At 34.3% G+C, this 25,467-nt stretch overlaps 6 protein-coding genes across 8 annotated transcripts; all 6 read right to left on the bottom strand.

Moving 5' to 3' along the window:
- On the bottom strand, positions 1–2,961 carry LOC104750939 (auxin efflux carrier component 3-like). The gene is made up of 6 exons (XM_019238499.1): positions 1,543–2,961; positions 1,151–1,457; positions 966–1,051; positions 390–547; positions 219–295; positions 1–118 (listed from the first exon to the last, which is right to left on the bottom strand). Exons 1-6 carry the CDS (start codon positions 2,783–2,785, stop codon positions 52–54), a joined length of 1,938 nt encoding a protein of 645 aa, XP_019094044.1. The 5' UTR covers positions 2,786–2,961; the 3' UTR covers positions 1–51.
- LOC104750937 (homeobox-leucine zipper protein ATHB-X-like) lies at positions 7,671–10,540 on the bottom strand. Its single transcript, XM_010472797.2, has 4 exons — positions 10,167–10,540; positions 9,868–10,067; positions 9,630–9,709; positions 7,671–8,190 (listed from the first exon to the last, which is right to left on the bottom strand). Exons 1-4 carry the CDS (start codon positions 10,243–10,245, stop codon positions 7,926–7,928), a joined length of 624 nt encoding a protein of 207 aa, XP_010471099.1. The 5' UTR covers positions 10,246–10,540; the 3' UTR covers positions 7,671–7,925.
- Positions 13,582–14,356, bottom strand: LOC104750935 (RING-H2 finger protein ATL48-like). Its single transcript, XM_010472796.2, has one exon. It carries the CDS (start codon positions 14,326–14,328, stop codon positions 13,846–13,848), a length of 483 nt encoding a protein of 160 aa, XP_010471098.1. The 5' UTR covers positions 14,329–14,356; the 3' UTR covers positions 13,582–13,845.
- On the bottom strand, positions 18,369–19,730 carry LOC104753761. Its single transcript, XM_010475964.1, has one exon. It carries the CDS (start codon positions 19,728–19,730, stop codon positions 18,369–18,371), a length of 1,362 nt encoding a protein of 453 aa, XP_010474266.1.
- Positions 22,343–22,957, bottom strand: LOC104753760 (RING-H2 finger protein ATL56-like). The gene is made up of 2 exons (XM_010475963.1): positions 22,890–22,957; positions 22,343–22,832 (listed from the first exon to the last, which is right to left on the bottom strand). Exons 1-2 carry the CDS (start codon positions 22,955–22,957, stop codon positions 22,343–22,345), a joined length of 558 nt encoding a protein of 185 aa, XP_010474265.1.
- Positions 23,343–25,423, bottom strand: LOC104750934. Of its 3 annotated transcripts, none has more exons than XM_010472793.2 (7): positions 25,312–25,423; positions 24,644–24,921; positions 24,491–24,546; positions 24,287–24,365; positions 24,060–24,198; positions 23,842–23,955; positions 23,343–23,746 (listed from the first exon to the last, which is right to left on the bottom strand). In XM_010472793.2, the coding sequence occupies exons 2-7, from the start codon at positions 24,796–24,798 to the stop codon at positions 23,555–23,557; spliced, it is 735 nt and encodes a 244-aa protein (XP_010471095.1). In that variant the 5' UTR covers positions 24,799–24,921; positions 25,312–25,423; the 3' UTR covers positions 23,343–23,554. The 3 variants fall into 3 exon arrangements, with proteins under 3 accessions (XP_010471095.1, XP_010471097.1, XP_010471096.1); XM_010472795.2 differs by having other exon boundaries at positions 25,283–25,422; XM_010472794.2 differs by having other exon boundaries at positions 25,288–25,422.

Genomic DNA, 25,467 nt, shown 5'->3' with positions numbered 1-25,467 from the left:
CCCTTCTCCCTCTACAATCGATCCTTTCTCGCGGTTTTCGTAATTGAAAGCTTATAACCCGAGTAAAATGTAGTAAACCAGTGTGATCGGAAGCGCTATAAGCATTCCGAATATTACCCTGCCAAAATCATACGGTTTGCAATGTTACATGTTAAAAAAAGGATATCATTAGTAATATATAGTCTAATAGATTAAGAATCATATAATCTCTGACATACCCTGTACTTAAAATAGCAGGATGAACATTGTACTCCTTAGCAAACACAAACGGCACAATTCCTTGAGGTAATGCGGCCTATAAAACCATTAAAAAAATGCTTAGCAAAAAACCACATTTTTTTACTGCGTTAAAATATTAGAGCTGAAATTAATGGTTAAAAATAAATTACCTGAACTATAGCAACACGCAATAAATCACCACGCAATCCGATGGCTATGGCAGCAACCGCCATCACAGCAGGGCCCGTGAGAAACCTAACCGCCATCGCAAATGTTGCCACGGAGTTCCCACAAGCAATTAATTTGGGTTGCAACGCCATGAACAACCCTACACGATTTTACACAAACAGTTTAGTTTCAAAATCCGGCCATGAAGATATATATATTTCTATACATCTATAAAAAAGTTCCAATCAAGTCCCATAAAAATGGGGACCATGACGACTATCAACAACACGAGACCATGTCGTCCACCATTACCATTTATATAATAAGACACTCACAACACTGTCCCACCTGTCGGATGGTCCATCCCCAAAATTTTTGTTTCTTGATCAAATTTATGGAGTACCTAATTTAATTCTATTATTACGTAAATGAGTTTGATATGTCAACGAAATGTGCAAAATTTAGACAATCTCTGTAATAAATAACACGTTTGGTATGAACCAGATTTATTCATTTAAATGGCTTAAAATCTAAAAATTTCGAAAGGAATAAAAACACAGTACGAAGAATAAACTTACCCAAACTGAACATTGCCATTCCAAGACCAGCATCAGATAAAATGGAGATAGATTGCTGTATGATTTTTGGCATTTCCACGTGCCACCTTCATATTCAATACAGGAATGTAAACTTCTTGAGAACCGGTCGGTTCGACTCAAGAAAAAAAAAAAGCAAATTTTTTAATTTTGAAGTTTTTACTAACCGGAAAGCGACGAGAGCCCAAATAAGGCCGATGAGACTAGAGTAAGTATTTGGGTTTCTGATGAGTTTCCTCCACACCATTATCAATATCAGCCTTGTCATCACACTAGCCGGCGGCATGTTTTTCCGTTGACTTTCTCCTCCTCCGGCGGCTGCTCCTAGACCTGTCTTTGATTGTAGCTCCGCCGAGGAATTTGGAGCGAGTTTGTTGAGTCCATTCTCGGCGTCTTTTGCTCTTTCTCCTTCTTTTTCAGCGAAACTAAATTGTTGTTCTCCTCCGAAATCTCCACTCCCTGGATGAGCTAGAGCTATAGTCACCACACACAAAAACCTAATTTGAGAAATTTTGCAATTACTTATCAAGAAAGTTATTTAAAATATGTACTAACTAACCTTTGCTCTCTCGGCTGTGAGATTGATCAGGTACTAACATACGAATCTCTTTAGCACCTTGATCAGATCTTCCACCTTGTTCATTGTCTGGCGCTCCACCGAAAACGTTGAGACCCGCCCGGTCTGAAACGGGTGAACCGTTGGAGCTCCATACGAACATGTGAAGCTCCTTGGCGTCATGGCTGTTTGACTTGCCGCTGGTTGGTAGAGTAGTCTGCTGATTCGTATTGACCTCTTTTGGGTTTTTATTAACGCCTTTATTGGCGGTAGATGTGGTAGTTGAGGAGAATTCTGGATTCGGAGCCGGATAAGACCCGGCTCCTCCTCCTCCCCCGCCTCCTGGGTAATACCCGAATCTCGGGGAGGACGCCATGGCGCAGTTCTCCTCGAAGTTCGAAGGTCGAGGAGTGGGACCTCTTGAAGACTGTACAGAGTACATATCTGCCGGACCAAAATTGGAGAGACGGCCACCGGGGAAACCCATCATCGAGTAAAAATCAGAGTGGTTGAAATTGGAGCCTCTAGGAGTTGTGCTAAGGCTGTAAATCTCAGCTCCGGTGAGGTTTGACGGCCGTGGAGTCATGTTCGGCCCGCAGAAAGAGCGACGGGAAGCGTTTGATTTCCTCACGGTGACGTGAAGCTTCCCGTCGTCGCCGATCTCAGCGTCGGTTTCAAGAAAATCATGGCCGTCGAGTGAAACGACATCGGATTCAACTTTGAACGAAACAATTGAGGCAGCCGTCTCAGGGAACTGCTCCATGATGAGCATCTTGGCGCCGCGAAACTCGAATAGGAAAAGGAGAAGCGTGTACCAGATGATACACTGGAGGACGACGATTTGGACCATGAGGGAACCAGAGTACTCGCCGTACATGGCGATCAAGAGAGGAATCCCCATGACGAGAGTGTTGGGAAGTGTTGAGAGGGAAAAGATTGTGATGCTCCACTCGAGACTACCGGAACGGGTGAGATTAGCCCAGAGGACCAAGAGAGACAACATGATGATTTTTTGGAGAGTGTCGGCGGCGATGAAGCGGAGATTCATGGCGTAAGGGTTGTTGGTGGAGATGAAGTGGAAAGAGAGTAGAGGAACGGCGAAGATGGCGACGAAACGGTTGATTCCGGAGCATTGGTCGGGTGAAAAGATCTTCCACCACCGGACAGAGCCGTAGGCGAGGATCATAGCTACGTAGAGAGGGATCACGGCGGTGAGAACCGTGTAGAGGTCGTGCCACGAGATCATCTTGAAGGGGGCAAAAGTGGAAACAAGAGAGAAAGAAAAAAAAAGGAGAACCGTTAAACAACGGTGTCTGTGGGAAGAAGAAGAAGAAGTGAGAGAGGACTTGGGAGCAGTGTGTGTGTGTGTGAAGGAGTGAGCAAGTTTGGGTTTTGAGGATATAATTTAAGGAGGGGATACCACTTTACACCTCTTTATACAGCAAATACGTGACCACCCAAGTTCCTTTTTACTATTTTTATTTTATTCTTTTGTATGTTATTTTTTTTTCATCGATATTATCATAAAATAGTAATATTGTTTTTTCTCTTAAAGATATTGGTTCAAGAATTGATATGTATTACTTTTAGTTTTATTATGTAAAATCTTGTAATGTAAAATATCGTGTGTTTTGTTTGATAACAATATTTCTCAACACTTTGTATAATCTAGTCATTTTGGTTCGACTACATTGTAGATAACAAAATACACATAAGTAGTATTTTCATTCTAGTTTAATTTTAATATTTATGACATACACATGCCATTCATTTTTTTATTTTGTATGCAAATGTGTTTCATGAAGATAAGTAAAATAGGGAAAAATATATACAAATTGAGTCTGCGAACAGAATTTTACTTGTAAAAATAGGATCTGAGTTAGATCTTAAGAAGAAGGTCTACATGTGGCAATCTACTTTTGGGGATGGGCATCGCAGACATACCTTTTCTCTTCTGTCCCCCTCTCTTCTTTGCTTTTCGTATTTTAACTTTACCTTTCTTTCACATTCTCTTAACTAATCCATTTTTTCGTAGTATGAATTAATCAATACCGATATCTAATATATATATATATATATATATAAATATCTGCATTACTAAATCTAAAATTAGAAAGGAAAAAAAAGGAAGAAGAAATAGTTCAATCAATATCTCAAGAAAAAAAAATTGGAAATCCTCTTTATATTTTGTGAATTGTGATGTTTAATAAATCACTTTTTTAGGAAAAAGTAATGATTATAAAAATAAGGAGACAAGATGGGCTGGAGACAAAGAAGATCCACTAAGAAATTGGATGGCTCAAATGGAATTTGGCTAATGGCGTCGAGTGTGTCTATATGTTATTGTTAGGTTTACTCATTTGTCCCGTTAAGTAGGCAACACTCAATTACTCCTTAGACGACATAAATGTTTAGCCTATATTCTCATCATTAAGCTACTGTCTAACTCCCCTTCGTGATATTAGTTATAACGTCGCTTCTGAATTATTTGTTCAGATAAGCTCAAGACTTAACTTAGTAAATGGTCAGAAATTGGAATACACATGCTAGTATAGAATAACGAAACGATTGGAATTTGACAATATAAAACATCACAATTTTGTTTATTTAACATGTCATGGGAATCGCTCTGTTTTTGAGTGTTACAAAATTAAACAGCTCAATTTGGTATATATAAAAATTTTTGTTAGTACAGTATATATCATTTAATTAACTTTTATATGTAGAAAAATATATATTTTATTTTTTATTCTTATAAACTTTTTTCCCGATATGGGTAATACTACCTTTTTAGTACACAACCAAAGTTCCACATGAGTAAATGGTTGAGACAGAGAATGTCGTGACCTTCTTGTGACTTAGTGTTGCTGTATCTTTCTGATTGCATAAAAATATTACTCGACACAACTTCCTCAGGTAAGTCCAAACTCGAATGATTAATTGCGATTTATGCATGCTAGATAAAATTTGCCGTCCTTATACAAAACCAAAATTATAGACTTTTTTTTTCTTTTTGTTAAACACTTTATTTAAATAGTTATTTATCCTAATGGAATCAACGTATATATCTTAATATATATTTTCATGCAATTGACGTTCATTAACCAAATAAATAATCCTAGATATCGGCACAAGATTTAGGGAACTTTTGGAAGCACTTCATATGTCAGCGTAACCATGGTACAGTTTAAAATTGTGGTCTCTTTTAATTGTTAAGAAAATCAATTAATATAAATATCATCTAAAAATTAGGTTAGAGTTGAATTTAATAGAGTAAAAGATTCTTACAACGAAAAAAAAATTTGATAATAATTAAAGAAAGAAAAAAAAAGAGAGAGAGAGAAAGTAAAGTACTGTGTCATTCAATAATCACACTGTATGCGTAATAAAATTAAATTATGTTTGTGGTTGAATAATCAAAGTCCAAGTCAAACCTTAACATAGTTTTCTCGCCTTTGATATACGGAATTGTAGGAACGATAACGAAATTTTAGATTAATATACGACTGATGCTTCCAATAATCTCTGAGATATATACTTATCAATCGTACCGAATAGAAAGATAAACGACATTCTCACAAACAACCACACACGTTGGGAAAAGAAAAAGAAAAAAAAGAAGAAGAAGAACGGTGTTGGTAGCGATCATATTAAAACTATTCTCTTCATGATAATATGTTTTGAATATTGATTAGATGGTGGACCATTTTTCTTTGACACATACTAAATGGTGGACTTTGACAACCTAAATGTTGGACAATCAAAGCCAATGCATGGATATCCAGTTCGGACCTATAGCTTAATTGGTGTTTATTACTGGTGTTCAACTGCTCAGTTAGACTAGAGTAAATTGTCTTTAGAGTTTTTAATTATGTGTAACAAGTTCTTGATCTCGTTTTTCAAAACTTACTGATCGATCAATATTGATCCCAATTCTGAAAAAGAGGTACGTCTAGGCGATTTAGACAATCTTGAAAGTGAACAATGATGGGTACTGGTGACTTAAACACGCGATTAATTAAAGAAGGTGAAATTTTCGTAAAGAATGAATAGTTAGAAGTATCGATTGTCAATTATTGAATAATAATAATCTGGACAAAGACTAGAAGTTCACTAGCAAGTCCAAATAGAAAAGAGAATGACAGATGGGTGAGAGTGGTGAACAATGAATTCGACATGTTATAACGTACACGGTTGAATCATCTTTGTAATCATCTTGGTGATGCGATAAAACTTTTTCCGTATAGTATTATATTGCAAAATATATTGACTTTATAGTGACGGTAACACAATATATAAACCTTTGTAAAAACCAATAAATACATGAAATCAATTTACAGTCTTATTCACTTTTTTTTTTTTTTGAAATTCTTAGATGTATATATGCTTCTTGATTCTGATTAAAAAAACAAACAATATTCATATATCAAATATAAGTAACTGTTTTTATTTGTTGTCCTCAAACATACCATTTTTATAGAATACATTTCAAGAAGATTTTATATGTTTCTCCATTTGCTACAAGCCAATTGTATGTTTTAAATAAGAGACCTGATTTCATGATTGTAAGTTATGTAATGCATTTGTATGTATTAAGTTTAATGACTAATGAGGTCTCTTTTTTTTTTTTGTCAAACGACTAATGAGGTCTCTTTATTTTCACTTAACATAGCTATAGTTCGGTTCACCACATCAACCAATAATGAATCTCTCTGACCAATAAGACGAGGAAAAGCGCGGGACATTTGACATGCACGCGTCATATCCATAACGAAAGCACGTGACAAGCACATGGGCATGCCAGAGTCGCATAATCCATACATACATCTTCCTAATTCAGTAGTTGTATAGTAACACACATTCCTCTGTTACTCTTGTCTTTGTCTCCACTTTATCATCTATTTTTTTCTCGCTAAAATTTGATCTCTATCGAAGGTATGAATCACTTATCTCACATATCCAAGAGTGTTAAGGTCCTTATGGACCTCAGATACATAAACTCATTTAATTTCTTCTATAACGAATGTAAGAGCGACCAATTATATATTATATCATATTGCCCATCCAATATTCATGTTGAGAAGGATTTTGGATTGTGAAGATTTTCATTTCAAGTTTGCTAGACCTGACACACGGGTATCGAGCTGGTAGCCCATTGGGCTTCCTTTCAATCTCTTAAATTACGAGTTGGGCTACGAAAACCCAAATCCGAATTAATTCGTGTCATTGTTGAGGGAGAGACATTTTCAGAGCCGGGCCTATGTTAAAAGTGGCCTAAAGCACTTTCAAAACTTAAGAGAAAAAAAAAAACAAAAAACTCATGAAGTAGCAAAATAAGACTCGAACCTTAGATATTAGACATAACAAAGAACTACTAAACCATTAGTCCAAACAAATTATTTTGTAGTAGGTGCCTTTCAGTTATCTATATCTTCTGTGGCCTTCCGGGACTGGACATTTTCTTGGTCATACGTAGTTATTTATTACATACACTCCATATACAGTATATACGATGTCAAAAAAAATACAGTATGTATATATATATATATATATATATTGTTAGTAATTAATTTAAAATATCTATATTTAACGTAATCTAAAACACTATCAGCTTAAAATATTAACATCCTGTGAAAATATATTTTACACGAATGAACAATAAGGGTTAATTTGTATCACAACCTCAAATTCTTTTTTAAAATAGTAATCATTATGGACCGATTACCAAATACCACTAGTAAAACATAGAAAGAAATAACAACATTTATTTTGAAACTATAATTAAACAATATTTTTTGGAATGAGACATCAGGTGAAGTGTAGGTGAAAATCTCCACCAGAATTGAATAAAACCGTTTTTGTAGTCCAGGAATAAATATAGCAGCCTTATTTGAGACTTGTAGAAGTCAAAATAACAATGACGTTAATTATTTGATGTTTTAACACTCTCTCCTTGCCCATGAAATCTAATAATCTATTATCTATATGCTACATTTTCTTAGTTGTTTTTTTTTTTTTTGGACAAAACTTAGTTGCTACTATCTATTAGTACAATTTTTTTTTAAATATAATTTCTCCGTTGGGTATTCTCATTTCTTCGTCGTACACAAAATAAAACATCTCTCAATTCAAGTCAATAACTCCAATCCAAAGAGACACGAAAAGCAATATTTGTTTGTTTGTTTTTGGTTAAACACGAAATAAAATATTTTTTTTTTAAAAAACGAAAAAGCTATAAAAGGACGATTAAACTATTTATCCTTATAGGTGTAATAAATAATTAGTGGACTATACACAAAATCCTTCTAATCATCATCAAATCTTTGCTTTTTACACCCGAAACAGGCGTTTCAATCTTTTTGACTTTTGACTTTCAACCAAACCAGTCAACAGAGGGAAGAGGAAGAGGAAATTGTGATCCGTGACCGGCTGCTGCTCACCGCTGCCCCCTCCTGAACGGCATTAGAGTCATTATCTGCTGCATCACTCACACGTTCACACCGAGGACACATGGTTAAAGCCGTGGTCGATGATGGCTTTAGAGCTCGTAGCTCTTCAACTTCTATTTGTAGCCGTCGGTTTTGCTCCTTCAACGACCCGAACCATCTCTTTAGGTACTCGCATTCCATCTCCGTGTGCTTTAGCTTACTCCTATACATCAAATTTTGTGTAACCATCCATATTAATTTTGCTATTGTGGCCATGCGTACTATTAAATATGCTTACATCATACGTAGTTTCTAGGTTTTATCCTATACCATTGTCACATAAGCTGAATTTTAATTATTAATATATTTAATTAACGAGGTTGGTGTTTGAGAAATTTATACTTTTTGAAGACTACTCTACTGACCTTTGCATATTACTATTCTAACCATAAACATGTTTTGTACTATGTGTTCACATGTAATATTATATATGTAAGTGATTGCTTAATTGACCCGGAATGCCCATACGTTAGAAGAAGATCATCTTGACATCTAGTATCATATTTTTCTAGACTAAATTTAAACAATAAATTAAAGTTAAAAAAATATTATTTTGAAGTAAATGGTAATTACGATAAAAGGATATACTCTTTATGTCTCATAAAAATTGATGTTTTAAGATATTCTTTTGTCCTACAAAAATTGATGTTTTGTAAATTCAAGAAGTAATCATTGAAAATATTCAAAATTTTGAATTGTTATTGGTTTAAAATTAAATAATATCTCTTTAATCAAAGAAAAAAATATATTTAAACTCAATAATCATTATTTTCTTAAAATGTGTAAAACCTTCTAAACATCAATCTTTATAAGATAGAGGAATTATACTTTTAGGCTCTTCGTTGATCAGCAAACTTTATAACGTTTGGGCTATGTAATGTATTTAATTAATTTCCTTCTTTGTGGACTTCATGAACTAACCTACCATGCGTAACATGTATCTATAGACTATACATGCATGTACACAATCATGTCTATGTCGAATATAATAGACAATACAGAGAAAACATTCACAAAAAGTGTATGTGTGTGTTTAAGTTTCATTAAAGTTATATGTATACTATATGGGACAAACATCATAATTGTGGACTGGCCAGAGATGAGCTGAAAATATAAAACACATCATTTACTGTCTCTAACTTTGTCCCTCATGTTCCCTATCGCTTTTTTTCTGTTGATGCATTTATTTCATTCTATATTTTGATTTTGAATCATGGACATTTATATATAGACACGTAGACACAAAAATAAGAGTACGGGCTTTTCATGTGTCGCATAAAATGGATGAATAACTATGTATGTGGGAATCAACGTGAAACACTTGGATAAAAAAAGGATCACTTCCACTTTACTACATTTTTCGAAACTACAATTGTATATAGTATATATGATGAATTATGTAAAGAATCTATGTACGATCGCACACGATCTTTATATATAAATATTCTGTCAACGCCTCTCATTATTTAATATATTCTCAACCACTAAAAGCATATTTCCAAAAACCATATATATATACATAACATGCCTCACCGTATACGGTTTATACGTATGTTGTATATATGGATGATGCAATATATGAAGATGTACATAGATACGTACCGAGCTCTTCGGTTTTGAAACCAAACCTCAACTTGCCTTTGACTAAGCTTCAAAAAGGTGGCCAAATCTTTTTTTTGCTTCTGTGGTTTCATAATCAGCCACCCAAATTAAAACATAATCAGCCGACATGATCATCAGAGAAAAAAAGATTAAACTGTTTTCTCTTTCATCTTTCTTATTTCAACGTAAGCAAAACGTAGACGGAACCATTGATTATTGTACAATTATATATACTTACAGGGGTTAAGGTATGGTTTTGTATGAAACTCTCTTCAAGATGATGTGATTGCTCTTTGGTTAGACGGAGCTTTTTGCGCCGCCGGCCTCCAGAGTTACTATCCTCTTCGTTGGCATGTTGTGTTGCACCGATCGTATGATCTGCTTCCGTCTTTGGAGTTTGGTTAATATCAAAATCTCTCATCCCGTGATGATCACCACCTACCAAAATTATTTTAATTTTATTGGATATCTTTCCAAGACGCACTATTTAAACTATATAATAAATATGATTTAGTTAATCTTTGGATATGATCTTACCAGGCGATGAAGGAGATGGAGAGAAGCTTGGAATTGATATTGTTAATTCTAAAGAGCTTGAATTAGGTGAGATGGCCATGGAGGAGGATGAGGGAAAACAGAATCAATAGAATTTGATGAAGAAGATAGCTAGATAGTGTTTTTTTCGGAAGAGAAAAAGTAAAGTTGAAGTTTTATATGATAATAGAAATGTAAGTGTGTGTTCTGTGTGTATATACACATGTGAAAGAACACAAGAAAAAAGCGAGACAAAGGAGAAAGATTTTGTGATAAGCGTGGAATATGGAATAAGGAATTAAGCTTAAGAGAAATATCCAAATTATGTAAAATATTTAAAGTATGAAACACGACAAAATATATTAAAAAAAAAGAAAAAAAAAGTTTCAAGCAGGGTCAAATGAAAGGAACAAAAATTGAGGGAGAAAAAACAGAGAAATGGCAAGTGGTAAGTTGATGGAATATTAGAAAAAAAGGAGCATAGAATTAATTAAAGAGGTGTGTGTAAGTGTGATTGGTGGATTTGGAGAGAAAGAAGGGGTTTGACTAAATATTATTAAGTCAAATCAGATTCGTATAATAAGCAAATAATAATACCATTTTTTATATTTGGAGTTTAGTAAATTCATTTCTGGCCGTGGTGTGGGGACAATAACGGGTAGTCAAAGTTGTTTATGCGTTGGTCTAAAACTTAAATGGATCTACTATTAAATGCTAAAACAGTATATATAAATAGATTAATACCGTATTAGTATAGTATATAGTAAAGAAGTAACAAGATCTATAATAACTGAAATTAATTCACGTACCATCATAAAAATATAAATAAGCTTGCAAATCTATAGGTTATAGATAATAGATTGTATTATATAGAAAATTAATTTTGGTTGATATCAATATTACTAAAAAATCCTATATAGGCATATTTCAGTCGTGAAGATCTAGACTGGCTCGAGAGGGTAGCTACCCTTGAACTCTCTCGGTTAAGATATATATTTTATGATTAATTTTGTCAAGTCATTACAAATAAATAACCATTCTTAAAGTTTGATGATTAATTTTTTTTTTTGTCAACACTTTGATGATTAATTTATTTTCTTATGATATATATTTTTTAAGTTTTAACTGGTATTCATACACATATTGTCCACGGATTGTGTGATAATGAACTTTTTTATCATTGGTTAGGATGGGGCATGCATGACCAAGATTTCCCAAATGTCTTATATTTAGTGGTCATCTCCTCCAATACATCCATGCCTTTAGGCTTTTGTATCCGAAATGGAGTGGTTCTGGGCCCCCATTACCTGCTTTTGTTTTATCTAGCCGACCTTGATCCGGTTTACTACTATATCTTGTCTTCCGAGTTGTACGAAATTCCTCACGCACAACTTTATTGGTTACAAAATAAAAAATTTGAATTCAGAGTTGAAATGTTAAAAATGAAATCATAAGAAGGAACTAAACACAATTTCGGATTTGGACACAAGTTTGTACACACAGTGTGAAGGTTATTATAGATATCTTTTCAATTTCTTGACGAACGATGGTTCATCTAGCAATGGACTCAAAAGAAAATTCAGAAGGTAAATTTCTTTTTTTTTTTTAATGCATTCATTGAGTCTCCAAAACACAAGACATACCGTACCTCTTTATTTTTATTTTATTTTTCTTGTTTTAAAATATAGTCTCAGGAGACTAATGAATCAGGATGGAACTGCGAGTAAAGGAGGCCGAGTTCGTCTCTCTAAGACACCTGAGTTCCACTTACGTCGATGAAAAATTCAAAGCATAAGTAAAATTGAATCACATAATCCAGAATTAGTAAATTATCAAAGAAAATTGCAGGCAGTTTTATGAATAATCCAAGAAACGAGTAATCAACTCAACCTTAATCACGAGTAATGGAAAATTAGCTAGGAACAATCAAGAGATCTGAATATCGATTCAATTGTACTCAAAGAAAAGATATTTTTTTTTTTGTTATATTCTTTTTTTTTAGCTGAATTTCAAATTTCCTTTATTTGGAGTAAGGTTACGTGCTGCACAAATATAAAAACAGAGCTTCTTCTTCCTAGCTTGTTGGAGTATGAGATTTTGAGTGATTGGTCATCATTTGATTTCTCTTGTTTCTCAGGGTTGAACCGGGTTAAAATAAACACTTTGTCGCTTACGCTATGTTTCTTTTAATCAAACGTGGAAGTGCGAGAGGTACTGGTACAAAGAGAGACTGAGAGCTGGATATGAAATTATTGAACTAGTAACAAGTTGGATAGCTCAACTGGTAAAGACTCTCTAACAAAGTCTAAAGATCGCCGGTTCGAGGGACAATATTTGGGAGGAGATCATATAAAATGCTCTGGTCCCTCATACGAGGAGATGTACGGGTCAAAGCCCAGAACCATGTTTCAGATCTGACATACATCATCTGCCCTAGAAGTTTCAAATCCTTTGCAAAGACTACAGAACGAAGTTGTACTTATGTGGGCATCTATGACAGACTAGTGCCATGGCAAATTTTCAATATTCATTTGTAACTTTGTTTCTCTTCTCAACATAGTTATTCAGGCAAATGGATCGGAAAAATACAACACAATTTTTTGAAATTAGTCAAGTAAGAAAATACTCTCTGTAGAATTTCCTAGCTCTCCCGTTAACAACATACAATATATGTATGCATATAGTATAATAAAAAGCTTATGGGTTTTCTGATGTCAACTCAATCTTATAAAGGGAATCGATTTGTTCCACATCTTGTACATATAATTAAAATTAAATATACTAATCTTTAAGAGAAATATTAGCTCATAATGTAAAACCATATTATATATTTATTTTTCATTGTAGATAATGCCATGCTTTTATTACAATTCCAACGAACCAAACTATATCTATAATTTTTAAAATTTAATTAATCACGTGGTAATCATCTAGATAAAATCTAAAAATTATATTAAACCACTTATAATCCTAGTATATGGATAATTCTAGACACTGAAATGCCACGTAAGTCTTAACCTTACCACCAGCACCAAACCTGATAATCGATCAACCGACATAGAGTTAGTTGTGTAAGAGATACGATAATGCAGAATCATTCTGAAACGCGATAAACAAAAAATAAACTTCTAAACCAAAAATAATTCAAGAAAATCCAGTAATTAACTCAACCGGAGCTAGGCAAAACTTAAACAGAGCTAGTTAGGAACGATCAAGAAATCTAAAAATCTAGTGTATATAAATATTCCAATTCAACTGTATAACTAAAAGAAAATAGATTGGTTATATTAGTACAAGCCAGCCAAGAAAAATAAAAAAAGGCGTGACAGAAATAAACCCTATCGGATTTCATGATTGTGTTTTGGAGTAGTCGTCAGTCGTCACTTGTCTCGTCTTCCAAAATTTCAGCACGGCAGAGAGGGCAATTATCACTCCAACATAACCACTCATTGATGCAATCATCCATGAAACGAGTAATCAATTCAACCTCAATCACAAGCAATAGGAACAATCAAGAGATCTGAATATCTAGTATATATAAAAATTTCAGTTCAATTGTACTAAAAGAAAATAGATTGGCTTATATTACAAATCGGCCAAGAAAAAAAAACAAAAAAAACAAATGCAATTAAAAACCCTATCGTTTTTCCATGACTTTTTGTTTTGGAGTAGCGTCAAACGTCTACCAGTCTTCGTCTTCCATAAGTTCAGCACGGCAAAGAGGGCACTGATTACTCCGACATAACCACTCATTGATGCAATGAATATGAAACACATGCGAACAATTAATCATTAAGATTAAGTATTGTGACTCCTCCAAGCAAATAGCGCATGTTTCCATCTCTGGTTCCTCGAATATTGGTGGGGATAATGTGACGTCAAGGGAGATGTACAATGGCCCTGGAACTTTCTCGGCTTCGGAAGCAATCTTGTAAGAGAGAATTCTGCATAAGCCGGGATCTGGGAGAGTTGGATAGAGGAGAGGATACATCTTATGGTGATCAAAGCTTAGGATGTTGTTCAAAAGGAGGTGAGGGGTTGGGAACGGAGGAGGAGGAGTGCAAGTGACCACGTTTTTACGCGTTACTCTTATCTCCACAGTGTTAGATGTAGATTTGTGAGTAACTACTTTACCAATGCTCACGTGTTCTTCAATCTCATTCATTCTTTGGAATTTGTGGAGCGTACAAAAAGAAAACGTGATAATCCTAAAGGAAATAAGAAGGATTTAATAATAAAAAACGATGAGAGTGTCCCATATTTATATCAAAACCAAAACCGTGTTTTGAAAAACAAAACCTAAAGCCGAGAGGAAACACAACACTTTCTCACTAACGCGATGTTTCTTTTATCATAAGCATATTTTCATTTCCTTATATTTTTCTACTTTCTAGATTCTTGTTGTACATAAAGTTGTTCTAGACTCTACAGAAATTTTAATTATAATTCTATTTATCTTTTTGAAAAATAATATAATCTTTGTGTCTCATATATTATTTACCCCTATTTAATAAATAGAAAGAAGAAGGAATTTTAATTATAATTCTGTTTATTTTTAAAATAATAATATAATATTTGTGACTAAGTTTTTTAAAAAAATTGATAGAAAGAAATAAGGAAGCAATATTAATTAAATTCGAGACTTCATCTCTCAAATGTTTTTCAAGAAAGAAGAGATTAAGAAAGATAAGGACGAGTTTTTTTTTAACAATTTACAGTTATTGTTTATTTGAAATTGCTTTGGATGGATAGATAGTATATAAGAAACAATTTCTCCTTTTTTTAATTAAAAAAAATCATAAAACTAAATTTTATATCTAATTTAAAAATTAAAAGTAATAGAAGATAAATATTAGAATATATTGTGAATATTTTTTTGAGAAAATTCCTATTCTTAAAAATGTAAATTTTCTATAGAATAATTTTTCTTTCACTTTTGAAAATATTTTTTATAGAGAACGGATTTTTTTTTTCTAATGATGAATCGGTTCTGAGTTCACTAACGATTGTATAAATTAAAGAATTGTTAATTTGACATTTTGTTGGATCTCCTTGGACTTATATAAACCTGATTAATAGCCTTGAGCATTCAGGTTCGGGTTTTCGGGTTTAGACATATAGAATCCGTTCGGATTTTTTATTTTTTTGGGTCGGGTTCGGGTATTACCCGTTCGGATTCGGGTAATGCGGGTATACCCGAACTCAATCAACCCATGAACAAAAAAAAGAACTAATTTTTATTTTTTTATAAATTTTAGAAAACTTGTATATATATAAATATTTAAGATTTCATCTTGAGAGAGAGAAATTAAGATGGCAAAATAGTTAAAGATGCAACCTTAAATGCTCAAGGTCATGGATTCAAATCCTCTAAGATGCATTATTTTACATTTAGTTCGGGTTAGTTCGGGTATCCAAACCTCAGAGGTACTGAACCCGATCGGGTTTTATACAACACCTGAACCATCTACTTCGAGTCGGGTTCGGATTCGGATTCGGATAAAATGCCCAGGCCTACTGATTAATATACCAAATGACGAAAATTTGACATTTTGTTGATATGTTTGAACTAACGTAAAAAAAATATATATATATGAATGTTATGCTTGATATATTTTTGTATTACCGCTGTTTCATACTCACGTATTGTGTTGGTGTTTTTTTTGCAGATTGTTGCAATTGAAGACATATAATGACACTAGCAAAAGTTCCACAACGTAGAAAGAAAGAAGCAGTTCATGATGTAGACAAACTCTCGTGTTGTCATCCCAGACAGATATACTCGTTGTTTACAATGAAGATGTTATGTTCCATTCAACGAATAAAGTATCTAAATTCTTGAGTTTGATGGCATCTCGAGAAAAAAAATCACATTTGTGGAATTTAAAGAAGATGTTGTGTTACTGACATGTATCATGTCCCATTTGGGGAAGGAGATTACATATAAGATTCGTTGCGAAGCAACAAAAGACTATAGTGAGTTAGTTACGTTACTAACACTTACTATCATCTAATATCTCTCTCTTAATTATTGCTTAAGCATATTTTTAAAATTTGTCAAATGTCTGCTAAATTTGTATAATCGTGAAGCATTCCCATAATGAGCGTGCAAGACCATAAACCGTAAGAACCACCATACGTTGCAACTTGAGTGTTTTCCTTTTATTAAATTTTGGTCCGTTGTTTCTTAAAAACTCAACCATGATATTAAATAAACGGTTTTCTTTGAAGTATGAGTTAAATCTGCTAAGCAAGATAGGAGTCTTTGTTGGTGCGGGATTTAGCACCTCCGACATACCGATCTAAATCAGAAAGATAAATTGATTACTTAACCGGGAATCCGGTTAAGGATCTTAACTGATGATCTACATGAAGGCCTGTTCGGACAAAGAGGCTAAGCCCATCAATGAGAAGCCGACTTCAATTCGCTCGGCGGCCGACTTGAGGAAGAGATGGGAACTTTCCAAATCTCATTCTGGATAATAAGGAAATTTAATATATTCTGTGATCAATGAAACTGTATAAAAGGGGAGAGACTTCTCCATTGTAAAGCATCCAACAATTAATACAAAAAACCCTAATTTTCTACTTTTACTTGTTCTTAAGCGGAAACCCTAACTTCTTCCTCAAGAGATCTTTTTCTTTTTTTGCTTACTAGTTTTAATCCGAGTTTTTTAAGAGATTACTTTATTGAATTTGTTTCCCCCTTCAAACAAATTTATTGTGTGAAACCCAGTTTCTACCGTCTCTTTTATATAAAAGGACCTTATATAGCTATATTCAATGTAATATTGTTTAAATTGATTCTCATGGTGAATGGTATAGAGAATGCTCATCTACATTACACAAGACAAAGATCTTTGACGAAACCTCGTAACAATTTATTCTTTGTTGTTCATGTTTTTCTGTGTTGAGATTGAATAAGATCAATAAAATTTGGAAGCAAAGATCAAAGACAAAAAAAAGTTTTGCAATAAGAGATCAAAAATGAAAACAAAAGACAGTGCATATGTTGTCACGATATATGAGTTGTAATTAACAATTTATATTTGTAAAATTTGATATTGCAAATTAAAAAAACTGAAGTGATAATTTATTTTTAACTAACAAGGGGAGATTTATGTTTTTAGGAAAATGCTGCAATGTCAAAGGTTAAAAAAGTTATTATACTATCATCTTTTTACAAAATTTTTTCTAAGTGTGAGATAAATATATAACTTTGTAGAAAAATTCTTTTCTCATTCTCTGCTCTCACAAAAAAAAAACATAGAATTACTTATGATGAGTTTGAGAGAGACTGTTCATTGCTTGATTTCTAATGTTGCGCAGGTCTTTTTTGAGCTGTACTGACTCTGATCAATAAAGTGCCATGATTGAATCCAGCCCTCGATAAGTTGAACAAAGCTCTTTGTCACTCACACTTACGTTATGTTCCTTTTAATAAATTAACGAGTGAGAGTGCGAAAGGTTCACAGAGAGACGAAATATATTCAACAGGTGACTTTGTTTCGGTTCCTTACGTTGATTAAAGATAGAGATGACTACAATAATTACTAGTTATGTCGGCTGATTTAGGAGCTCAGTGAAACCACATATAAAGTGATGTCTCCGAACCAAGAATGTGGCAGTTCCAAAATCACCCAGGTCTCAGGACTACTAAAGAAACTTATTGCAAGTCCCAACGCCAATGGCTGATGCCAACCGTCGTGAATGAATGGTGTTTCAGGGAAAAGCTCATCAGCTATGAACAATGTTCCACCCAACAACGAAGACTAAAAAGAAGGAGACGGGGAGAAAGGCTACGTGCTGCACAAGTATAAGAACGTAGTTTCTTCTTCCTAGCTTGTTGGAATATGAGATTGAGTTTGAGAGAGACTGTTCTTCATTTGATTGCTCTTGTTTCTCAGGGTTGAACCGGGTTAAAATTTGTTTTTTTTGTCATGTATGCTTCTGCTCTGTTCCTTTTAATTCAAACGAGTGAGTGCTAGAGGTACACACAGAGACTAAGAGCTAGACAGTATGGCGTTTATGAATATGAAAACTATTGAACCATGTTTTAGATCCGACATACATCATCTGCCATGGAAAAGTAATTTCAATCTCCATTTGTAACTTTGACCACAGCGAGATTAAATTCTTGACAAATACAATGAGTTAAGGGTTTGTCTTCAGAACATAGTTATTTATGCAAATTGATCCAAAAAATTACAACACAATTTTTTGACCAGGAAGTCTATGAAGCTCAAACTTGAAAACCTTATTTCCTAGGGGCCCTTCCTCCTCCCAACACTTCTCAACTGTATACAAGCCTCTATATATATATTCCTTTTCTCCTTTGTTCTTCAAGCCAAGGATCAGCCTCACAGGTCTGTGTGTTCTCATGCTATTAGATAGAGCAAGGTTACCTCTTTCCATCTTCTGATCTGCTGCTGGTTTCAATTTTTTTTTCTTCAGGTAATCCCCTTCACCGCAGTAAGTCACAATACCAGAAGTGAATGAATCCTTGTAGGGAGCACCATCTGAAATAACCACACTTGTAGCCATGTATAAACCATCGACAATCATAAAATCAATCCCTCTAAAGACGTTGAAGTGGAGACCTATCATTTTGAGCTCTAATTTGTATTTGAATGCATCCCCAACTTCAACTCCAGGGACTGCACCAATCCTGTTTTCTCTCTGTTTCTCCATATGAAGAAGCTTGCCCTGGGATGAATCTAACTGCCTACACTTTCTGCTCTGAGATGCAAACAATTTGAGAGATTCCTCTGAGCTTAGAGGTTTAACTTTACTTGGAAGAGATGGAGGAAACATCCTCTTGGCTGAAGGAAACGGTCGACTCCTAAAGCTGGGATTAGCTGAAACATTCGAAACAAAGCCAGCTTTCTTCATAAGACATTGAAGTGCTTCATCTTCTTTACCCCTCTGGCAATTATGATCACGTGTATTACCTTCAAGACTCATCTGATTCACTCTTGTATCACTATGAATCTCAGCTCTCTGTCCCATCGAACTCTTTCCGGTCCCAACTGTGCCTACAGCATCATTACAACCAACACCACCCATCAGATTCCTCTGCCTTGCGATTAAAGATTCATAAGAAAAGCCACTCCGATTTTCTTGGACAATTCTGGACTCATCTCTCATTCTTTCATCCCTCTGTTTCTCCAGATGCAGAACCTTCCCCTGAGATGAATCTGAGTACCTCCTCTTTCTGCTTTGAGATGCAAACAGTTTGAACGATTCCTCTGAGCTGAGAGGTTTAACTTTACTTGGAATAGATGGAGCATTCATCCTCTTGGCTGAAGCAAACTGTCTAGTACTCTTAAAACTAGGATTAGCTGCAGCATTGAAACCAAATCCAGCTTTCTTCATAAGTGCGTCTGCTTCATCTTCTTTACGTTTCTGGCAATTACGATCACGTGTTTTATCTTCATGACCCATCTGACTCTTTCTTGTATCACTTGTGATCTTAATCGTCGGAGGATCACCTTGAACTTGAATCTCAGTTCTCTGCTCCATCATAGTCTTCCCTGTCTCATCATCTTCACAACCAAATCCACCCATCAGATTCTACCCTGCGATTACACATACAACATCGAAACCATAGAGATTTTAAAACCAAAAGAATAGGAAACTATATCATAAAACATAGCGTTTTCATCAGATTCTCTTCCCTGCAATGAAGACGCTGAGCCAACATTTTAAAGAACACGTTAAAGAAAAAAGAAACCACAAAACACACTGTGATTCCTAAAACAAGAGATACCTTGCTGATAAAATCTTTCTTGAGACTTTTCTTTGTTTTCCCGATCGAGAAACTTTTTGATCCTGGAAAAAGTTGTGATTAATCAGAAGAACTAAACGGATGAGATCAATAAAGAAGCTAGCGAGAAAGAGAGATTGATGAAGAAAGAGCAGTTAAAAACTCAAAATCTCGTTTATATATGAGGCGCTCTCTAGTTCGTTATTCAAAAATTGGATTCGGTTTAATGATAAAAAACCAATCGGATCAGCAGTTCTTAAAATAATTCGGTTGTCGTACCGGTTCGGTCTAAACCGAAAACCGAATTAAACCTTGTTCACTTCTCGTCCCTAAATCCTAATCTCCTTCTTTGCTCGATTCCATTTGTTCCAATTCCTAATCTCTCTCTCTCTCTCTCTCTCAACCTCATCTTCTTCTTCCTCCATCACTCGATCGTATTCTTCTTCTTCTTCTTCCGTCTCTTCTTTTTTCTTCTCCTCCTCCATCACTTGATAAATTGCTGTACTCCTTTCACCTCCTTCACTCGATCTTATTATTCTTCTTTTATTGGGCTTCTTATTGGACTTGTATATATAACTTACTCTGGGCTTGTATAAATACATTTTTATTTTAACCCAATCCTCCGACTCAATTTTTAATTTTCAGACCAATTCGGTGAGATAGATGCTAAACCGAATTTTCGACTTTCTCAAGATCGAACGGAACATTCCAATAGAGCGCAGGCCTAATCAGTAGCTCACACTATCAAGATAAAAAAAAAGAGAGGGTGTGATTAGATGTATATTCAATGGAATTAAGAAGATCATAAGCCATTTGAATAGTTATTACAATGCTAATCAGAATCAATCAGTAACAATATTATCTTTCTGAAACTTTCTTTATGTTCTTATGTCTTATCGGATCAATACTATTAAAATATAGTTACATAGACTATTTGAATTATTAAAGGCATTGGGTTATGTTTCCGGTCCAGTTTTTGATAAACTAGGTTTGAACATTTAAATGTGTTTCGACAATTTTAGGTAGTAGACTCAGATTTTTTAAGAAACTCTGTCAAATAAATGTTTTTGGATTTATATTTGTATTTATATTAATTCTTAATATGGTATTCTATTAAATGTTATCTTATTCTCTGTTTGATAATGATCATTCAAATTAACAACACAATCTATGTTATCTATGTTCCTCAAGACATCAAACTACAATGCTCCAAGACTTTTTAAGTTTTTTAGTTAAAAAATAAATAGAAATTGTCTCACGCATTGCATAACATACAGAGACTAATAATTTAGTTAATATCCGTTTTAACCATACCTTAAAATAAACCAAAACAATTGTACTTGAAAAAAATATCATATTGTTCAAATCTTATTGGACTTTCTTATATCCGTTGACTGTAGTTGGTTAACAAATATTAAAATTTACTTTATAAATGTAGTCTAATAAAAGCTTAGTATTATACACTCTTTTTGAACGGCTGGATCCACAATATGAACAAAAAAAGAGAGGGGATAAAGGATTATTGCACCTTTTTTACTAAAGACACGTTTAATTTTATAGGTTTATGATGTCAAGATACTCAATCTTATAGATAGAATCGATTTGTTCCACATATTCAAATTAAAATACTCATCAATCTTTAAGAGAATCGATTCCTTCAGCCGAAACTATATTTCTTCATAATGTGAAAACCATATTTCTTATTTCCAACGAAATCATCAATCAAACTACATTATTAGATTAGATGATCTGAAATTTTGCTATATATGAAAATTCCAATTCTATAATTGTACAAAAGAAAATAGATTGGCAATTGAATCTCAACTTGTTATATACTTATATTACAAGTCGGCTAAGAAACCAATCCTCCTTACTTTGTTTCGGAGTCTTGTAGGGATAGTCGTCACTCGTCTTCCATTATTTCAGCACGGCAGAGAGGGCAATTAATGATTAATTCAACATAACCACTTATTGATAGTTTGATACAATAATCAAGAAACACGTTGGCAAAAAAAAAAATCAAGAAACACATGCAAACAATTTGGCATCTCGTCTAAGTCTTGTGACTCTAAGCTAGTGATCCTAAAGTGATCACCGTCTTGAGAGTTGTGTGTTGTTGATTCGTAAAAGATACGCACAAGACGCTATAGCAAACAAAAGAAACATTCTGAGTTCAATCTTTAATCACAAGCAAAGGAAAACTTAAACAGAGCTAACTTAAATCGAGATATTTGAAGTTTTGGTCTATATAAAATTTCCAATTCCATAATTGTACAAAAGAAAGGAGATCGGCGATGAATCTCAACTTGGTTATACATAGTATTGTAATTCGGCTAAAAACAAAGGCTTGGCATATAATATATAAACCCTATATCGTTTCTTTATGACGTTGTTTCGGAGTAGTGTAGGGATGCTAGTCTTCCATAATTACAGCACGGCAGAGAGGGCAATGGTTAGTCCTACATAACCACTCATGCATACAATAATCATGAAACACATGCGAACAATTTGGCATATCTTCTAAGTCTTGTGACTCCTCGAAACAAATAGCGCATGTTTCCATGTCTGGTTCCTCGAATATCTCTGGCCTTAACGTGACGTCAAAGGAGATGTACAAGGGCCCTGGAACTCGTTTGGCTTCGGAAGCAATCTCGAAGGAGAGAATACTGCATAAGTTGCGATCTGGCAGGGTTGGATAGAGGAGAAGATTCATGTAGTCTTCATCAAAGCTAATAACGTTGGTCAAAAGGAGGTGAGGAGTTGGGAACGGACGAGGAGAAGGAGTAGTGTCTGATCCTAAAGTGATCACGTTTCTACGCGTTACTCTGATCTCTACCGTGTTCGTTGTAGATTTGCGGATAACCCTTGCATCAATACACACAAGTTCTTCAATCTCACTCACTCTTTGAAATTANTGGTTAGTCCTACATAACCACTCATGCATACAATAATCATGAAACACATGCGAACAATTTGGCATATCTTCTAAGTCTTGTGACTCCTCGAAACAAATAGCGCATGTTTCCATGTCTGGTTCCTCGAATATCTCTGGCCTTANGAAGGAATTGAAGTTTAATATTTCCTTTTTCTTTAACATAATAAACTTTTCATGCGCATTGCTGTTTTTCTTTTTGGTTACATGTATTTTTTCTGCTTAATTTCAAATTTCCTCTCTTTTTGGAAAAGTGTAGTTTCCTTTTTATTTAAAGCTGTTGACAAAATTTGAACCCAAATTATTTATGCGACCACTCGATATAATTCGTTAACTAATAAGTATATTAACTAAATAAATAATTTGGAGTATGAGATTGAGTTAGGGAGATTGATCATCATTTAATTTCTAATGTTGCTCAGGTCTTTTTTGAGCTGTATACTCATTTGTGATCTGAAGTGCCAGGATTGAAGCTCGAGAGAGGGAAAAAACAAAAAGTGTATTGTCCTAATATTACAACAGGTGACTTGTTTCGGTTCCTTACAACTGATTAAAGATAGAGATGACTACAATAATTACTAGTTATGTCGGCTGATTTAGGAGCTCAGTTAAACCACATATAAAGAGTGGTGTCTCTGAACCAAGAATGTGGCAGTTCCACAATCACTCAATAATATATTTGCTACATGTGGACTACTGAAGAAGCTTGTTGCAAGTTCCAACGCCAATGGCTGCAGCGAGATGCCAACCGGCGTGAATGAATGGTGTGTCAGGGAAGAGATCATCAGCTATGAACAATGCCCCGCCCAACAACGAAGACATCTTGTGTACATCATAAGCCATTTTCAAATCTGGATCCTCTAAGGCTCGTTTCGCAAATGCTACCTGAGTCAAACAAAAGTTGAGAGAGATTTGGTTATAATTTGCATCAACTGAGATTTTTAATTACATGGAGTGAAAAATTTGAGATTTCTTAGCACCTCCATCATTCCAGTGTGAACAGCTGATACCACGAGAGGCTGGAACGGTAAAGCCAAAGCTGATGCAGCCATCAAGAACTTTGGATTCTCTTCTCTAAGAGCCCTCGTTAGACACTGTCAAATATACAAACGGATAGTAAGTAGAATAAAACATCCCCAAGATTTGAACTACCATTATTAGTACCAATTTTGGGATGGGCAACAAATTAAAGACTTACTACTGTTGCTGTAGCTATCATCGTGTAATCAGCCCATCTAAGATACTTCCTCAACTTCCCTCTTGAAGAATGATACAAACTCGAAGCAATTCCAACTCCGATTAAGGAGTTTGCATACACCTTCATGTTCAGGTTTTTCCTATACAGTCACATATACCTTGCATATTCAGTTATCGTTTCAAAGAACATAAAACTCTATACAGATAGACACAAGAAAGGATGATTACCTTGGTGTCTGCATACCGAGGAAAATGAAAGGGATCGATGTGATCACATTAGCAGCTGTTTCTAAGATACTCCGATCGCCTATCAACAAAGTTGGATAACATAATGAATACCAAAAAAAGATCGAGATACAACACACAGAGATGCAAAGAGATAAAAGACGAAAACAAGAAGGAAGTAACTGAGTAACGTTTCTCAGAATTTACCGTGGATGCAACAATGTATGGGTCTCAAGCATGGAGGTCTTTGTTGCCAGACACGTCTACAGAAAGATAAAAAGAAGAACACTGAATCAAACACCTTTAACTTCCAGATACAATGAACAAGACAATCACCCTAACCAAAACCATTCAACTTACTCAATGAATAGGCTCTGCTTTGTTCGTGCATCAGCGGACTCAAAGCCAGAGACTGGACCAATACTCTCAAATCCAAAAGGAGAATGAGACACAACACGAACCCCATGGAGACCCTCAAGGGCTTTGCTCGTCTTCGATACGCTTTGAGGGCTCATAGGGAGTGATTCAATATATCAAAGACCCACTAAAACAAAAAAAAAACTCTTCTTCTGCTAGCCAGCAATACTTTTACTTGCTGGTCTAGCCTGGCTTTGGTTCTGTTTTTTTGAGCTGCTACTCTAAGTAACCACCAAAAGAAAACAAAAACATTAATCATAAGGAACACTGAGAATTATTGCAAAATGTAGAAACAAACATTAATCAAATTAACAAATAAATCTCAAAAAATTAAGTTTTTAGTTGCCAGATTGAAAAATTAGTTAGGTACAGGGTCGTTTGAAGATTCTATTAACCTTACAATTAGATTTTTGCTTCACTGTGAAAAAAAACCCAGAAATTGTCCACTATCAAATTCACATGGGTTTAACAGATTCGTAAAAATTACTTGGGAACCCAATTCATCAAAAATTGTTAAATTTGCAAGGCATGCAGCAATAGATTCAAATTCAATCTTAATCGTTACGTATGAAACGAATTTACCTTACCCGGAGAATCAAAAGAACACTAACCTTGTGATGTTTTGTGATGGTAACTTTTACACAAAGGGATCGAAGTTGAAACCTTTTAGCGATGAAGATTTTTTAGAGAAAAAAAAAAAAAAAAAAAAAAAAAAAAAAAAAAAAAAAAAAAAAAAAAAAAAAAAAAAAAAAAAAAAAAAAAAAAAA

Source organism: Camelina sativa, chromosome 16 (assembly GCF_000633955.1).
Source record: "Camelina sativa cultivar DH55 chromosome 16, Cs, whole genome shotgun sequence".
NCBI lineage: Eukaryota > Viridiplantae > Streptophyta > Magnoliopsida > Brassicales > Brassicaceae > Camelina > Camelina sativa.
Note: the sequence above shows the minus strand (reverse complement) of the source record. Positions and strands in the feature narration are given on the sequence as shown.

Bases quoted from the DNA above. Each gene is read 5' to 3' on its own strand.
- LOC104750939 (XM_019238499.1), bottom strand. From the start codon at position 2,785: ATGATCTCGTGGCACGACCTCTACACGGTTCTCACCGCCGTGATCCCT. The intron at 1,458-1,542 runs GTTAGTTAGTAC...TGGTGACTATAG, and splicing joins TCACAGCCGAGAGAGCAAAG to CTCTAGCTCATCCAGGGAGT. The intron at 296-389 runs GTAATTTATTTT...ATGGTTTTATAG, and splicing joins TGCGTGTTGCTATAGTTCAG to GCCGCATTACCTCAAGGAAT.
- LOC104750937 (XM_010472797.2), bottom strand. From the start codon at position 10,245: ATGGCCATCTCACCTAATTCAAGCTCTTTAGAATTAACAATATCAATT. The intron at 9,710-9,867 runs GTAAGTATATAT...ATGAAACCACAG, and splicing joins AAAACCATACCTTAACCCCT to AAGCAAAAAAAAGATTTGGC. The intron at 8,191-9,629 runs GTACGTATCTAT...TTTGATGTATAG, and splicing joins TTTCAAAACCGAAGAGCTCG to GAGTAAGCTAAAGCACACGG.
- LOC104750935 (XM_010472796.2), bottom strand. From the start codon at position 14,328: ATGAATGAGATTGAAGAACACGTGAGCATTGGTAAAGTAGTTACTCAC.
- LOC104753761 (XM_010475964.1), bottom strand. From the start codon at position 19,730: ATGGGTGGATTTGGTTGTGAAGATGATGAGACAGGGAAGACTATGATG.
- LOC104753760 (XM_010475963.1), bottom strand. From the start codon at position 22,957: ATGGAAACATGCGCTATTTGTTTCGAGGAGTCACAAGACTTAGAAGAT.
- LOC104750934 (XM_010472793.2), bottom strand. From the start codon at position 24,798: ATGAGCCCTCAAAGCGTATCGAAGACGAGCAAAGCCCTTGAGGGTCTC. The intron at 24,366-24,490 runs GTAAATTCTGAG...CTTTGTTGATAG, and splicing joins CATACATTGTTGCATCCACG to GCGATCGGAGTATCTTAGAA. The intron at 23,747-23,841 runs GTGCTAAGAAAT...TGTTTGACTCAG, and splicing joins TTCACACTGGAATGATGGAG to GTAGCATTTGCGAAACGAGC.